This window comes from Sceloporus undulatus, chromosome 2 (genome assembly GCF_019175285.1).
Source record: "Sceloporus undulatus isolate JIND9_A2432 ecotype Alabama chromosome 2, SceUnd_v1.1, whole genome shotgun sequence".
NCBI lineage: Eukaryota > Metazoa > Chordata > Lepidosauria > Squamata > Phrynosomatidae > Sceloporus > Sceloporus undulatus.
Genome location: NC_056523.1, coordinates 107284493 through 107302272, shown reverse-complemented (window position 1 = coordinate 107302272; position 17780 = coordinate 107284493). Strand labels below are relative to the sequence as shown.

Here is a 17780-nt window from a genome sequence, read left to right as displayed (position 1 = left end):
CTTAAGGCTTGCAGGGTACTGCCTGCAGTTTATACCCCACTTGGCTTTTAACATTAAATAAAGGCACTTCTCCCTATGTAAGAGATTTTGGATATGTTTGAGAGGTCATGCAAGTGGAGTATTACGTCTTCCCATGAAGGATACAGTCTAGCAGGATTAGAATCCTCCTAACTGCAGGGTGCTTAAAGGCTTCTACGTTTATCATTTTATGTATGGCCCATTACAATTGCTGTATAAGAATTTCCATCTGGACTCACTTATTGTTGCTGAAAATATGAAGAAGCCATAGAAAGAAGAGTGCCTGGGACAAGCTATGCTTATGATTTACAGATGCATCAAACCACAAGGGGCAAGAACAACAAAGAAGGAAGCTAAACTGCAGGAGAGATGTTTGGAGAGCCTCCAGCAAATACCAGAATGGGCAAGTTGCTACAAGATGCCCTCATTTCTTTGGGATGATGGAAAAGAGATTTCATCTCAGATAAGAGCTGTGATGAGTGGCCTTTGGAACTAACCTTATCTAGCAGTTGAAAAGAGAGTCTCACAAGTCTGCAGAAAGAAGAAAGTGTTTAGTCCACTCCAGATGAAAAGAGAGACATTAACATACCATGCGTAAATAAGAAATGCTTTGTCTAAATGTGATGCGGAAAGAAAGAACAGGTTGCTTACCGGAATAATTTATTACGGTACATGGCCAGCATAACAAAGAGAAAACATTGACGCAAGTTACAAAATATCAATATAGGTGCACTATATTCTTACATAAAATATGTAAAATGTAAAATGTGGTTGCTTACCTGTAACTGTGGTTCTCTGAGTGGTCATCTGTGCTCTCAAACAAGTGGGTGGGTTTGTGCTGCACAGAGCCAACTGGAAAGTTCCAGAGCTGAGTAGCCCCCTCTTGTCTACTGTGAAATTACAAAACATGCCAAGCTACTTTCTCCTAAGTTTTCAAATTCACCATAACAACCTGTTTTTCTTCTTCACAGTCTCTGTGCCTCCCACAAGTGAGTGACTGCAAAGCTGACCTGACTGTGGGTCAGATCAGTGAAGAATAGACAAAAGCACCACCTGTCCTTTCTAGATCTGCGGTTCAACTGATAATGGCGAATAAACGTAGATGGCGGCCAGCAGGTAGCAGCTTTGCAGAGACTAGGCAAAGGAATGCCTTGCAATAAAGCTGAAAAGGCAGCCACAACTCTAGTAGAGTGAGCACAGAGACCCTCAGGTAATAGTCCACTTTGTGAATCATTGAGAGGTAACTTGCTGGGCCCATCATGGACCTCAATAATAAAGGAACCGTCTATCGAAGGAGCAAAAAGCAGAAGTAAGAAGAATACAGAATGAGAACGCCCTCTTGACATCAAGACAGTGGAAGGACTTTTCCAAGTAATTTCCAGGCTGTGGATAGAATGTAGCCAGAATTGTATCTTGATTTATGTTAAGCTGTGATACTACATTAGGTAGGAAGGAAATATCAGGGCATAAAAAACCTTATCCCTATGAAAAACCAGAAAGGTGGCATCTGAGTGTAATGCTACTAGTTCACTTGCCCTCCTCACCAATATGTTCACAACAACAAAGGTCACTTTCCAGGTGAGTAACCATTCATCAGCCAAAGCCAGAGGCTAAAAGGGCTTACGAACAAGCTGAGAAAGAACCAACAATAATGACCAAGATGGGGTAGATGGCTGCACAAGAAGATATAGGAGGGCAAGTCCTTTGAGGAAACGTTTAAGAGTTGAATGTGAAAGCTCTATAAGGCACTATAGCCAAGAGGTAAACTTTCAGTGAAGAAAAGGATAATCCATTCTGATGAACGTGAAGAAGGAAATGCAGAACAGTGGACACATCTGTTGGGGAAGTGCAGAATGATGTAGACTTGGTGAAAGAACAGAACTTTTTCTACTTGTAGGCATAAGAATGCTTCATGGAGTCCTTTCTAGAGATGGCCAAGACCAACCAAATGCAATGTTGGTGAGGTCATTATGTTATCCTCCATATGGAAGGCAGAGCATTCGTAGGTCTGGGTGGAGAACATGGCCTTGAGAATGGCACAGTAGATCCCAACTGTAAGGTAGTACCACCCTCCTGCCCTTGGAAGGGTGTAACAGAGGGGCAAACCAAGGCTGCTTTGGCCAATATGGAGCTATGAAAATGGTATTCACTTTGTTTCTGGCCAGCAATGGAAAAGGAGGAAAAATGTACAGTAGAGGACTGTTCCAGTGAAAGAAAAAAATCCCTTAGGAAGCCGTGGCCTACTCCCACTCTTGAGTTAAACAATAGGCATCTTTTATTCACAGTTGAAGTGAATACATCCACGAGTGGATAACCCCAGAGGAACATTACGAAGTGGAAAGCTGTATCTGAAAGAGTCCATTCATGTTGCAGTATATGACCATTGCTCGGCTCAGAGAGAGTCTGCCAATGTGTTGTTTGTGCCTAACAGATGAACATCAACAGGGTGAACATGTCACGGGACACAACAATGCCAAAGGGTTATGGCTAGGTCCAGAAGTGTTGTAGAATGACTCCTGCCTTGCCTATCTATATAGTAAACCACTGTGGTGTTGTCTGAGATCACTTGAATGGCCTTGCTGCAGAGGGGTTGTTCTCAGCAATGCAGTCAAAGTTATCTTGCTCAATTTGTCAGGGCTTGCAAGGTGAAGCCTTAGCAAATGTGGCACTTCTCTATGGTGTGTCCTCCCCAAAATAAGAAAGGCAGAGGAATGCATATCTGAAAAAGAAAGCTTTCTGCCACAGCCAGTACAGAGCTTTAAAAGGGCAGTAGAGATCATAGAATAGAAGATAACTCTCCAGACTGGGAGAGGGGGGAGAGGAGAGGACAAACAGTAAAAATGTAAAATAAAACAAAAGTTTATTTGTTTTTTTAACAGTAGACAGAGTGACAGTAAAGGGAGACAAAAAAAAAGAAGCAGAGAAAGAGAGGTCTGAGGGGAGCTACTCAAAACAGAATTGGAGACAGGGATTTGTCATGTGCAGTAGATGGGAGGGGCTGGAGAGTTCCCATCAAGCTACTCAGCTCTGGAACTTTCTGACTGGGAGCTCTGTGCAGGCATGAATCACATCCCTATCAGTCCCCCCACCTCCCCAAAATAAGAGTGGGCTTGGCATAAAGAAAAAGAGATAAACAATGATAGAGCAGCACCCAGATGAAATGGAAACTCATAGTATCTGGGGGAAAATCAACAATTCAAATTGTAGATAAGAGCAAAGTTACATAAAAGCTTCCACAAAGGTTGAGCAGAAATTCAAAGATGGAAGATGAGATCCCTTGTTTATAATCCAAGAAAAAGAATGGGTTCAACAGAATAGGTGCTAGATGAGCCACCATGACTGGCTGGCAAGACCTTGCCCAAGCTGTTCCTCCTAGAACAGAAAAAAGAAAAGAAGAGAAAAGGCAGATCAGGCCTTGAGAATACAAGCAGCTCCAACAACATGAAATATCTAGGAGAGACAGAACCACATCTGAACAAAATAATGTAGAAATACGAAATGAACCAATGAGGGACCGAGTTTTTGATTTGTGTATCCTTCATTACTTAAGTCTTCTGGTAGTACCATTACAAGACTTCTGGTGCTTGGACATTTGTGAGAGCGATGTGGCTCTTGGGGATGACCTTGGCAGCAAATTTTCCTCCAGTCTGGGAGGGAAATGTGGGATCAGCCATACCAACCCCGCTTTTAATCCAGCTCCTTGTGAGGAGATCACCAGCAGTGGATATCATCACAGACAGAGTGGCGTGTGTGTGGATGCAACAACTTGTCCATCTACTGAAGTTAAGCTGTTGCTTTAATGAACTGTAAGAGCATCCAAAATCCGGTCTCTTTCAGTATTTATTGTATTGAGGTTTGGACCGATTCAAATAAACTGTATTGCCTGCAGGGGTGAACTGGAAGTCCATTAAGTCCTCTTATTCTGTAAACTACATTAAGCACACTAGAGTGGAGGGTGGAGGAGTGAAACACATATATAGTAAAAACATGTTTTTTAAAGAATTATTTTGTAACTATATTTTAACACTAAGGCAGGATTTAAAACTAAAGCTTAACTAGAGTGATGTTAAATGAAGGTCTGAAAGAAAAGTTAAACTTTTTTATTGTGAGAAAGTTGTTGGAAGAGAAAATAGATAATGGCATTTGTAGAAGAAACTGAATGTTTATGAACTGACTGAAATCAGACTACTCTGCTGCCACCTACTGAAGATTTGAAAAATCATAGGTGAGGGGGAAATGGCATGGAGGAGCAAATGCTAGACACTTGAGTAACTTGGCAGGGGATTTATATGGAAATGATGATGCTGAGAAGATTAATTAGAGAACGCAAAAACTGGATTCATGGGGAAGAAATGCAGCTCTAGAGATGGCAGAAACTGAAGGACCTGAACAGAAACAATAGAACAAGGAGGATGCTGAAAAGAGGAATGTACAGACTGTTGAGGATGATCCTGTATCTTAAGAGAAGAGAGAAAAAAAGGAAGGATATGGGAATAGCAAGAGACTTAATATTGAAAAGAGTTATGTTCTGGAATAATTTATTAAAAGAAAGGACTTTTGAGTCAGAGGAGACATGGTGACTGTCAGCTGAAACCACCACCACCCCCTCACCAGACACACTAAATAAAGCTTCTGTGGATGATCAGTAAATTGTTTATTTCTGCAGTCATAGAGGAGTGGAAGTGGCTAGTATGGCATCTTTGGACAGAACTAAAGACTAAGGACACGTACATCAAATAGAAGGATTTGAAAGGCATTAGTTCCACCTCACAAAACTGGTGGGCTGAAACATTTCACTGCTCTCAAAACAGTTGGTTCTTCAGTTGTTTTTCCTACTTTCCCAGGGAAACTTTGCCTAGGGAGTTTATCAGACAAGGGAAATTAGAAGTATAATCCATGGCAATCCGAATGCAATCATGGGGTTTCACATTATTGCGTGATGGACTACTACATGCAAATTTGGGCAATGGGAAGTCAGTCCAAATGCAATCATGGGGTTTCACATTATTGCGTGCTAGACTACCACACACAAATTTGGGCAATGGCATGCTATTTTCAGGCAATGGGAAGCCAGTTCGAATGTAATTTGAATTCATGAACAAGCGAATTCACGTGAATGCGTTCTGGCACCACTTTCTTTTCATTTGAAATTAAGAGAAATTCCTCACGTGTGATAAACTCCTAGTTGTCCTAACCAAGAAAGCAGTTGACAATGGAGGTCTTTAGAAGCCTTCAGAAACCGAAAAGGAAAAACACTCCCACACATTTCTTAATCAAGCATTCAGCAATGCCAATTATTTGAAGATGATTTTATTTTTAATCAATTATGGTGTTGTGTTTTATTATTTCATTCTTGATTATATATGTCTGCTGTTCTGTCCTTTGGTGAAAAGGGTGTTATAAATGTTAAGGTGGAAGAGATTAGGAAAGATATAACACAAGATGAAAGAAAATGGATCCCCATAGATGTGGGTGTTAAGCAGCCCAAACTGATAGTGCTGTTCCTGGTTGATAAAGACCAGCCATATTGGTAAAACAGAATCTTTGCTGTCAACTAGGCTATGCTAAATAGATATACTGTATATACTCATGTATAAATCTAGAAATTTTAGTCAAAAAATTGACCCAAAAATCTTGAGTCGACTTATCTATGGGTCAGTGTACGTACTGTAACTCTTATTTTAAAAATGGGGCTATCCCCTGATGAAAGGCAAGAACGTAATCTGGAAGCACTGACTCTCCTCTATTTTCTCATCTATCCTGCCTTTGGTATGAGCACAAACAGTTATGCCTGCTGGAATTTTGTAACTTCTTTGGCATTGTTTTCCTTGCTTCATCCTTTAGATCCTTTTTGACATGCTCCTAAGTTTTACCCTCAACTTATCTATCGGTCATATCAAAATCCATAATTTTAGCCCAAAAACCTGCCTTGACTTATACCTGAGGTCAACTTATAGTCCAGTATATACGGTATTTCTCATTCTGATTGTAATGAATGTTAGTTATGAATGTTTATAGATATAGCAATGCCCTGGGATAGCAATCTCTTTGATGCCTGCCCTGCCACTTTCACAGATGCCTGTTTAGAGATGTATAGTTCTTCAACAGATGAGAGTGTATTCCTTAGTGGATAAAGAACTAAGTTAACATGTTTAAGGTAGTAGTGTTCTTCTTTGTGTAGCTGCAGAGAAGCTTGCTGAAGAAATGCAGATGGTATAAGGTTCCATCCTTACAAAAGTGTAACACTTTACTTGCCATATACTATAATGTGACGAATGTGTGATGCCATACATGCAATGCAATGTAATGAAAGGAATGTACCTAAATGCTGCCATGTCTATGGAGATTACCGCACTACACTATTATAGTGATGCTATTCCACTTTATCAGCTCTGGCTGCCTCTTACTGCATTTGGGGATTTGCAGTTTAGGAAGAGGCATTTAGAATTCTCAGCCAGAGATTAGGCCTTACTGAACTACAAACCCCAGAATGCAACAGGAGGCAATCAGAGCAGTAAAAGTGCAATACCAGCTCTATAAGAGTGTAGTGTGGTAATCCAGTATGTTTATCCTTAAGGGGAGTGTGTATCTATGGCTGTATTAATGAATACCCTAAAAGATTAACAAAAAGCCAGCTCAATACACTCATTACAAATATCCTGAGATTCCAATACTCAAGAATGCTTAAGTGGAGTACTGATGTTAACTCTGCCTGTCTGGTTTTTACTGCTGCCCCCAAAATTGGATGTCCCAAATTGGGGGTGATTAAAGGCAGCCCAGACAGATACAAATTAGCTGACAAATAGCAAAGAACCCACAGTCCCTCAGTCTAACGAGAAAGGGATGGGGAACCGTGCCTGTTTCAAGGAAAATCCCATCCTGTGACAAACAGACACATTTCACTTTGTGGGGAACAACTGTACCCCCCCCCAAAAGGGGGGGAAAAGGTAACTGTATAAACTAGTTTTACCCCTATCAACTTTTTTGTGGGTTACAAAAATGCACTAGATCCTACTGCTGCCTTGTAATTTCCAAACAGAGAGGACTTTCATCTGTAACCATATGTTTTGCTGCTGGTCCTGTACTGTACTATGATTAAATGTTGCAGAATGAGTTCTTGAAAGTTATCATTTTTATTTGAAGGAACTACCCTTAAAATGAACAGATTAGGGAAAAATGAATATAAACTCGCTTCAGATGTCAGAAAGATTCCTTCTTTCCTTCTACTTCAGTACTTACTGACTTCACAGAGCCACAAATCTTTTTTTTCTGGACAAGACACCTCGCCTGCACACTTTCCCATTAATCTATTGCACGGTCTGTCTTGTGGACAGTCTGGGCACTTTTCCTGACAATAGGCTCCATAATGTCCTTCACTGCAAGCTGAAAACACAATAAAACAAAGTTACATTACTGGTCCCACTGCCCTTCCAAAACCAGCAGCTTACCCCATTCTGCATACATTAAGTCATGGTTCACATACATTTAGCTATGTGAAGTTACATTTGTGCTGAAAGTGATACATGGAATTTATTAGATACAATACAGTTTACATCCTCTCATCATAGTGATTCTTAACCTTTTTTAAAAACCACAGACCTCCTTTAAATGAATTTTTTTGGGACCACCAAGACTTAACTTAAGATTTAAAACCCTAAAGTGCATCTAGTATTTAAATAAATAAAAGGTTAAGAACTGGATGCACTATAGGGTTTTAAATCTTGAGTTAAGTCTTGGTGGTAACATAATTTTCTACCTCATGTTATGCACACACATACACACGCCCAGCAAGTAAAAATATATTAGGAGTTTGTGCATTTACTTGTTTCTACCCTTTCTCCAGATTTAAAGATCTTTGATGAACAACTTTAAATATTGTTAATCACGGATTTTTAAATTTGAAGAAAAGGGAGACACAAGCAAATGCACACACTCCCATTATATTTTTACATGCTGGGCATGGGTGTGTGTGCATAACATGGGGGGGGGATCAAGCTTGCTCTTCATTCCTCTACCCTATTCACTGCTTTGATGCACATGTGGGGGGAGGTTCTTGAAGGCACACAGGAGCAAGCACATATATGCATACATATAATGTACTCCCTTGCTCACAGTCATCTAGAATGCAGCTCCCTTTGCTCTCAAACTGCTGCTGTTGCTGCTCCTTCCATATCTGGTTACACCAGCCAGCCTACCTGCTCACCTTTCACTGTCTCCCTTTGCCTCCATTTCTGCACACACTGGCAGTCCCAAAGCACAACATGTTTTTTGCTCCAGTGAAAGGAGGTAGGCAGGAAAGAGGGACTGCAGGAATCTTTGCTGTGGGTGTGTCTTCCTGCCCATTTATTTTGGAGTTCCTGAAGGAACCAGAGAGGAATGACCAGATCCCTAGCTGTATTCAAAGACAGTGTCCTCTTCCTAAGACCTTGAGTGCAGCCCCATACTGCATCTGAGGGGCAGAATCTGGGCCAGATGCCTGACCTTCACCTTTCCTTGGGTTGGTGACTTCTCTTTTTCCTGGTCTGATTTTGAGCTGACCTGTTGATCAGAAAGAGTGCTTAGCTACTCTTCAGGCATCTGTCGAGTTTTTTCAGCTGACAAATTATCTTCCTTCTTCTTCCTCTTCTTCTTGAAGAGGCCCCACAGATACCTGAAGACTAGCCAAGCCCTTGAACTACCTTCAACAGGTACTTCAGGATCAGAAGGAGGAGGAGGAGATGGGGTGGTCTCGATTTTGTTGAAGAGGCGGGATAGAAATAATAATAATAATAATAATAATAATAATAGGGGCATGACAGTTATGGTTATTAATTACTACTACTACTACTACTACTACTAGTGGTAGTAGTAGTAGTATTTGTATCCCGCACTTTTCCCAAAACTGGGACTCAGAGTGGCTTTACAACATTAAAAAACAATACAATTAAAACATAGAAAAAGTATATTAAAAAGGAATTAAATAATTACAATATTAAAACAGTAATTAAAAGAATAAAACACATTTTAAAAAGATAAAACTATATATGTAAAAAACTGTATCATTTTTTTTGAAATGGTACAACATCCCAGCCTGTCCTTATAACAATTCCTTAAAAGCCTGTGTAAACGGGTAAGTCTTCACCTGCCAGCAGAAGGCCATCAACAAGGGAGCCATTCTGATCTCCCTGAGCAAGGAGTTCCAGAATCTAGGGGCAGCCACCAAGATAATGTCCTTGTGAAGCTTGCTTTGATATTCATGGGCCCTCCATGAGGGAGATGTGACATCTTGTGAAGAGGATCTCCCTGGATCAAGAGGTATGTGTAAACTACCACCCCATCACTAATATTCCCTTTTGGGGGCAAGGTGCTTCAACATGCAGTGGCTGCACAATTTCAGATGTTCTGGGAAGAAACAGATTATCTGGACCCATTTCAGTCTGGTTTCAGGCCAGGGCACAGCACTGAACTAGTTTAAGAAACCCTAAATGACAATCCTCTCTGTGTGAAAGACAGTAGAGTGTTACCCTGTTGATCTTGTATCTCTCTGCAGCTTTTAATACAACTGATCATGTTGCCTTATCAGGCCAGTTCCAATAGATGGGAGGAGGTACTGTGTTACACTGATTCTGCTCCTATATGAACAGTTCCAGAAAGTAGCACAGGCTGATTCCTGTTCGTCCCTAAGGATATTAAGTTGTGGTGTGATGGAGGGTTCCATCTTATTCCCCATGCTGTTCAGTATCTATATGAAGCTGCAGGGTATGGTCATATGGAGATTGGGGTGGGTGTGGGGGATGCCATTAGTATACTGATGACACTCAGTCTTACTTTTCTTTGTCACCAGTGTCAGCTGGGGTGGTGCAGGTGCTGGACCAGTGTCTGGATACTGCAATGAGCTGAATCCTGATAAGATGGAGGATCTGTGGTTTGGTGGTTCTTGAATCTAAGAATTGGGTAAGCTAACTGCCCTGGATGGAATTGCACTTCTCCTGAAGCAGGGGGATAGCTTGAGATGACTTCTATATCCGTCTTTGTCACTGGAGACACAAGGTGTCTCTGTGGCTTGGAATGTTCAGAGCTCTGGCTTTTCCTGGATGGATAACTTAACCACAGCAGTCTGTGCACAGGTAACTTCCAAATTAGTTTATTGTAATGCACTCTGCATAGGACTGCCCTTGAAGGTGACTCAAGGTGATCACTGCAAAATGAAGCAGCAATATTACTGATCAGAGTGCCATGTAGACTACATAATACTGACTTTGAAGGACCTGCATTGGCTGCCATTATGCTTCCAGCATGAATTCAAGGTACTGGTGATGACATTCCAAGTCCTAAACAATTTGACACCTTGGCATTTAAAGGAATGCCTCTCCATAGCTGTCCAAAAACTGAGGTATCCAAAAGGGGCCCACCTTTCTGTCCCACCAAGTGGGGCAATATAAAGTGGAAGGAAATGGGGGAGAGCTTTTTCGGCATTAACATTCTAGTTGTGGAATGCCTTCCTATACAGGTTATGCTGGTGCTAGCACTGGTTTCTTTCCAGCATTAATACAAAACATACCTTTTTATTTAAAACCCTTGGGGACTAATCTACTTTTACACATGTACATGGTTTTAAATTGTAATCTTTTGAACTGTTTTAACTAGTTGAACTGTTTAATAATAATAATAATAATAATAATAATAATAATAACAATAATGGCTTATTTATGTTTTCCGGCCTCTCCTGAGCGTATTGAGGTGGGATTACAACCAGTTTAAACAGATAATCAGTATAAAATACATTTAAAATACATTTAAATACATCAATAAAATAGTACAGTTAATATAAAAACTAAGTCCATCGAGTGGTAATGCAACAATTTGTCCAGTGATATAATGATGATATTACAACAGTTTGGGTGGATAAGCTCGCTGGAAGAGATCCTTCTTAAGTGCCTTCTTGAAAGAGTCTAAGAAGGTAATAACACAGATCGCTTCCAGGAGGTCATGCCATTGTTTTGGAGCGGCCGCTGTAAAAGCTCTTTGAGAAGTCAATATGAGCTTAGTTGGAACATGTTCCAATACGTTCTTCCCTGTTATTCTAAGAGTGTGGGGCAGATTGTGTAGGGAGAGGCATTCCTGAAAGTAACCTGGGCCCAAGCCATGTAGGGCTTTAAAGGTAATAACCAGCACCTTGTATTGCACCCGGAAGCTGATCAGGAGCCAGTGAAGAGATTTTAAAATAGGTGTTATATGGTCAAACCTGGATGAACTGGTGACCAACCTGGCAGCTGCGTTTTGGACCAATTGAAGCTTCCGAACTTGGTACAAGGGTAGCCCCATGTAGAGCGCATTACAGAAATCGAGACGAGAGATTACCAGTGCAAGTACTACTGCTTCCAGGTCCTTTTTGTCCAGGTAAGGACACAGTTGGTGTATCAACTGAAGTTGGTACCAAGCACTTCTGGCCGTCGCATCTACTTGAGATGTCAGCTGAAGAGACGGATCCAGAAGTACTCCCAAATTGCTAACTTCATCCTTTAGGGGGAGTGTGACCCCGTCCAGGACCAGTTGACAAATATGTTTTTATCCTGTTTAAATCTGGAATTATTTTAAATTATGATTATGCTACCAGATAACAGTATATTAGGAAATACTGATAAAGATATTATGGTCTACAGTCAGAGCAATACAAGTTCCTTATATTTTCAGGCTTGAGGCACTGCTTTAAACTAAGAGTAGGCAAATTCATAGAGAGGAAATTTTCACACTTGCCTTGGGCTGTCTAGGAGCAGCAGAAGTGACAACGCATCATTTTCACTTTCCATTTTCAGTCAGTCTTACCAAAAACATGCTGGTTTTTTTTTTTCTGTGGTGGAGGTTGGAGATTTTAGGCATGTATTGGAAAGCTAAACCACCACATTTGTGGATGGTGGTTCATATGTGTGTGTGTTTGTGTGTGCGTGCATAAAAGCTTGGGGCCATTTAGACACTGAAAATTGCCAGAAAATCATTCAAAAGTTGACTGGGTGAGCAAGTGACTTTCAGTGACTGCCATGATGTGTCAAAGATAGCAAAAGCAGAGTCGGGATGTCACTTGTGGTCCACAGCCAATACTTCCCATATCTCAATGGCTAACAGAACTTATGAAGCATGAATATAAATAGGTCATTAAGTTAATGAGCAATAACAATGATACAGAACTTTCTCTTTCTGGTTATGTGTTTTTGATATTCTATGATACAATCCTTTGACAAAATAATACACTCAGAAGTGGATAGTTACCAGATTTTATGTATGTAGTATCATGGCTCGACCTGGGTAATATCAGTTCTTTACCATGAACAGGTACATATTTCTTCTTCCAGTAGGTGATTCCAGTGCATTTTTCTTCTAAGAAGCATGCTGATTTTGCATGTGCCTTATAGTTATACATTTTGTTTCCCAAAGGCAAGATGAGTATGCTGTTATTGTATTTCCAAAACATTTTGGCATCTGAAAGATTTTTAAAAGGGGTTTTTTGTTTTTTTGCTTTGCACTTTACTAGAACAATATGTTTAATAATAATGGAGTGATGAAAATTCAGACTTCTTCACTTTTGTCCATGTATTATGAAATACGGAAGTGCTTGATTTGCCTCATTATGCTCAACATAATATTGTGGCTAGTGATGAGATAACATAATATTGTGGCTGGTGACTAGAGCAAAGAAATATGAATGTTGCATTTGAAAGAATATTCTTGAATAAATAATTGCTTTTCACGACAAAGTACTGTTAACCCTGAAACCTGGAGCACTTTTCTCTTCAACCTTGAACTGCTATTGGTCTTGATAATAATTAGACTGAAAACTGAACTATTCACTATCTGGGAAGGGTGAAACAGTGATAGTCGTATATCAGTGGTGACTGATTTCAGATGTAAACCATCACTTAAATCTGTCTTTCACCAATCCACTAAGACAAGTAGTAAATGCTGCTGTCAAAGTGGTCTGCTGGCATAATAGAAATATATTTATTATTTATTAGCAGCCTTTTCCAATATATAAATAAAGCATAATAATAATAATAATAATAATAATAATATATTCTTTGAGTTCTGATTTAACCTCCCATATTTATTTTATTTTCAAACAGTTGTTTGTTAAGCACCAGCAAGTGGCTGCAACAATAGAGCACCACGAATCCCTGCCACCATTATTTCTTTGTAGTTTCTCCATTCATACTAGAGGTATTTTGGGAAGACAGTACGGCAGCATGGCCCATCAGCAGTGAAATGGAAAGTGCAGCAAAAAATAAATGGAGTGGGGAAGAAGAAATAAGTTAACATTTAATACAGAGAAATAAAAGTGGGAGAGGGACGTTAAATACTGTTCTACATTCTTCAATATTAGGATCCCTACTCTGGAATCCTTTTGCACCCCTTTTTTACATTTTTGAAAGTGTATATGAAACATTTTTTGAAATGTTTAACCCCAGAATTTGGGTGATCTAAGTAAATATGCTAAATGAAGGAAAACAAGACTAGCCACAATAATTTTTAAATGTGAAGAGCCAGTGTGGTATGATGGTTTGTTTGCTGGACTAGGACTCTGGGGGACCAGGATTTGAATCCCTGCTCAGCCATGGGAACACCCTCCCAGGACCATGAGCAAGTCACATTCTCTCAGCCTAAAAGGAAAACAGTAGTAAACCGCTGAAAAAATCTTGCCAAGAAAACTCTATGAGAGGATTGTCATAGGCTGGAGTCAACTTGCAGGCACACTACAAGAAATAAATATTTTCAAATGTATTTTCTCTGACAATACACATCTGAAAATGTATTTTGATTTTTTGTTTATTTAGGAACTGCACCAGAAAATTTGTAAGATGCAAACACTGGTGCATAATTAGGTTCTAATCTGTACATTACTACAATGGGTGTTGATGAGGTCAGTTCGAATTGAAAAATGCAAAGACTGAATTCCATAAGTTTTAAACCAGGAGCTCCAGTAAATTTTGACTTACCCACACTCCTTTTACAAACCCAGGCAGCCAAAGAAGAGCATTTAACATATTCAATGGTTCCATTCCTATTCATTTGTGGGCAGGTTAGAAGAGCTCTTCTGTAAATCTCTTCACTAAAAATCCAAAGCACAAGAACAGAAAGTCATTTTAAAAATTATTTAAATCATAACACATTACGGGTAATATGTCTGAGACTGTGTGAAATAAGTTGTAGCAAGGTGCTAAAAGATCCCTTTGCATACTGATATTTCAGAAAACATAGCTATGTCTCTGAATTCTATAGGTAATATCAGGAACATCAGTAGAGGATGTTGGGTAGGGGGGCGGGCGGCTGAAGTTCAGCCCATACCAGGTGACGCCCTAAAAGGGGGCGATACCATACTCTTAGCGTGTTCCCCAAACATCTGCCTGTTATAGAAGAAGGCTGTGACATTCACCTGTGTCCTTTTATAATGCTGGAGCTCAGTGGAAGAGATTGTGTGAGTGGGGTAAGGCTCAATGCGAGGAGAAAGGACAGCCCTCGGTGTTTTCTTTTATTTAGTTTGTTATTAAATAATTTATTTTAAACATATTTTAAAAAAGCACATCTTACCTAATTATCTTATGTACATAATTTAATGTTGTAAGCATATCTTACCACATTAAACTATGTACACGTAAATACTTTTAGGCTATGCATATAATATTGCAACTTAAAGGTATAATTTTAATTTTGCTAGTTGTTAACATCACAGCTATTGCCATCATATTCAGTGATATACAGAAATTACAATTTATGAATTACATTAGTACAACAAACATTAATAAGGATTCTGTATGGTGTGGTATGGAAGAGGGGGTGACACCATGAGTTACTGAACTAGGTGATGCCAACCCTAGTGATGCCACTGATTAACATGGATATGCAAAAATATAGACTAAAAACAAATCAGTGCAAACTGGGGCTGAAATAAACTTGCAGAGAGAGGAAATGGACCACCAAGCACCTTCAAATTATAACATTTCAAATAAAATATTTTTCTGACACCAAAAAGATGGCGCTATTATATTTACTTACTTAATAACTAATTTTCTTTTAAGCCCAAACAGATCCCAAGCCAGTTTTAAATCTTTAAAATATAACAGTAAAATCTATCATTACTCCTGCAAAACTGTTCTTTTGCAGGAGGTGCTGCCACAACGTTCAATGTAGTTCTCTCTGGGCTGCTTTCATTTCTGTTCACTGTGGATTTTTAATTAATTTATTATTACTTTTTAAAATTGCCTTTCATCCAAATAAATACCAGGGTGTTGTATAAATATAATTAAAACAAGCTATTTGACAATAAATTCAGAAAAATTAATTAATGTTTGAATGGTCTTAGGTGAAAGAAATTCTTGATCACTTTGATAAGCTACATCTTTGGGTACATCTTTATTGCAGGAACTGAACCTTGGACACTGAAATATACTGACTGAAACAAACCCAGAGAGAAAAAATACAGACCTTGAAATGGTAACACTTCAAATAAAATATTTTTCTGATTCCAAAATGTTGGTGCTATTATGCCACCCAGACCTCCAGTAAGAATTTTAAATTTAAACCTGTGCATTATGAAATTATCACAACTTCGCTTACAAGTTAGCTGTGTCCTTTGCTTTTTTTACTGCTAAGCCAAGCCATGTATTATCCGTTAGCATGGATGCTAGCCAGATCTGCAGGTTAAAAAGACACTTATTTATAGCTGATTTGCACATCAACAGCACATTTAGTTACCAGCCCCACTTCCCACTTTCCCTTAACAAAAAATATCTGAAACTGTAAGCAGAGAAACAATACAGCACAAGAATGAATTAACTGTGATTTTTTCCTAACGTCCTTTCCTACTAGGTGTGCATGTCACAAGTGGCACTCAGAGCCCTCTCTGTGGGCACACGCTCTGTCACCCCAGCACAGAGTTCATCAGAGTTTGTTACTAGAAAGCTAGAAGAACGTGGCACTTTGTGATAAATAAGTGTGTTGTGGGTTGCAGTTTGGGGACTCGGTCTGTAAAAGGTTTGCCATCATTGGCCTAGGGAGTAGTTCTCTTCTCCAGCCCTGGTGCAAAAGAGTGGGCACTTTGCATTTTCTGAAGAGGAAAAGAGATCCAGCTGGGGTAATTCCACATTGAGATGTGATGAAGTCATATGCCTTGGGTGACAGAGTCCATTCATGTTACAGAGCCCTGTCTCGGTTCAGAGAGTTCATTGTCCTTGCCTGCTAGGTGGACCACTACCAGGTGGATGGAGAAAATGTTGCACCATCTCTAAAACTGCAGTGCAAGGTGAAGAAGCGGTTGAGAGTGAGTGTTGATATAGCCGTGCTGGTATTGTTTGTGACTTCTTGGACCATCTTGTGGCAAAGATGATTCTTGAATGATCTGAAAGCCTTGACGACAGCTAGGAGTTTGAGAGCAATTGACGTGCATCCGTGATTCGGAAGGGGACCAGCATCCCTGAACTCGAAGATCTTCATAATGAGCTCACCAGCCTGTCATAGAGACATCTGTGGTGACAATCCTGGAAGGCTGTGGGGACTGGAATAGCATCCCTTCTATGTACTGTTTATATGTATTTTGTAGATTGTATGCCATTGGCAGGTTTTATATTTTTATTGACTTGATTATCTGTATGCACAGCACTGTATACATTTACAGTGCTATAGAAAATAATAATAATAATCCCTTCAAGAACATCCTGAGGAACAGTCCACCAGTGGAGTGAGGCCCACACTTCTGTTGGAAAAGTCAATCTTTTGGTCGGTCAATCGTGGAGGTGGTCAAAGAGAGACAGGAACCACTCCAGAAGAGGCCAGAATTTCATGCATGACAGGTAGGTGATTGCTGTCGTCAGTGCCATGAGGCCTATTAGTCACTGGATGTCTCTCACTGATGGATGGGAGAAACAAACAACAGTTTGAATATGAGACCAGGCAGACTCGGCCCTTTGAGTAGAGAGACAGAGACGAGCCATGACAAAGTCCAGAGGTGTTCCAATGTACTCTATCACTTTGACCGGTTCAAGATGGACTTGGAGGGATTGATGGTGAGATCAAGGTAGGTGAGAGAGAGAGTGTATGATGGACATCTCAAAACAATTGTGTGCAAGAGGACACAAGAACACCAGAATCCAATCCACTAAATATGAAAAAAAAATTATCCCTTGAATTCACAGATGAGAGATTACCACTGCCATGCATTTTGTGAAGACCCTGGGGGTGGTAGAGAGGCCAAAGAGCAAAATGGTATATTCATAGAGATCTCCTTCTATTGTGAAACAAAGATACTTATAGTGTTGGGGCCAAATTGCAATGTGAAAATAAGCCTCTTTCAGGTCAATAAAGGCAAACCAATCTCCTTGATGAAGGAAGGGCAGAACGGACTGCAGAGCCACCATCCTGAACCTGTGTGGAGCAATGTAATGATCGACTCCTCTCAGGTCTAAGATAAGAAGGAGGCCTCTGTCCTTCTTCAGAACTGTGAAGTACCTGGAGATGTAGCCATCCAGTATGCACATGTCTGGGATGTGCTGAATAGCACCTTTGTCGAGAAGGGAGGTGATTTCCTCTTGAAGAGGAGAAGAGGATGGACTTCAGTGAAATACGCCAAGAGATGGAGTATTTGAAAATTCTATGGCATAGCCAAGTTGAATGATGGTAAGAACCCATCAAAATTTGTGGTGATCTGCCACCAGGCATTGTAAAAATGGCAGAGCTTCAGACACCGAGAACAAGTTGGCAGTGAAAGGGTCAAATGGTATACTGGTGTTGCTCTCGCT

At 40.0% G+C, this 17780-nt stretch overlaps 1 protein-coding gene across 1 annotated transcript in view; it reads right to left on the bottom strand.

The window, feature by feature from the left end:
- Positions 1-17780, bottom strand: part of LOC121920758 — a 100931-nt gene that overhangs the window by 8090 nt on the left and 75061 nt on the right. Inside the window, exons 15-18 of the mRNA XM_042447934.1 lie at positions 15604-15680; positions 13986-14098; positions 12265-12474; positions 7258-7401 (exon numbers count right to left, since the gene is read on the bottom strand). Coding sequence (XP_042303868.1) covers positions 7258-7401; positions 12265-12474; positions 13986-14098; positions 15604-15680 — 544 coding nt within the window. The remainder of the gene's footprint in view (positions 1-7257; positions 7402-12264; positions 12475-13985; positions 14099-15603; positions 15681-17780) is intronic.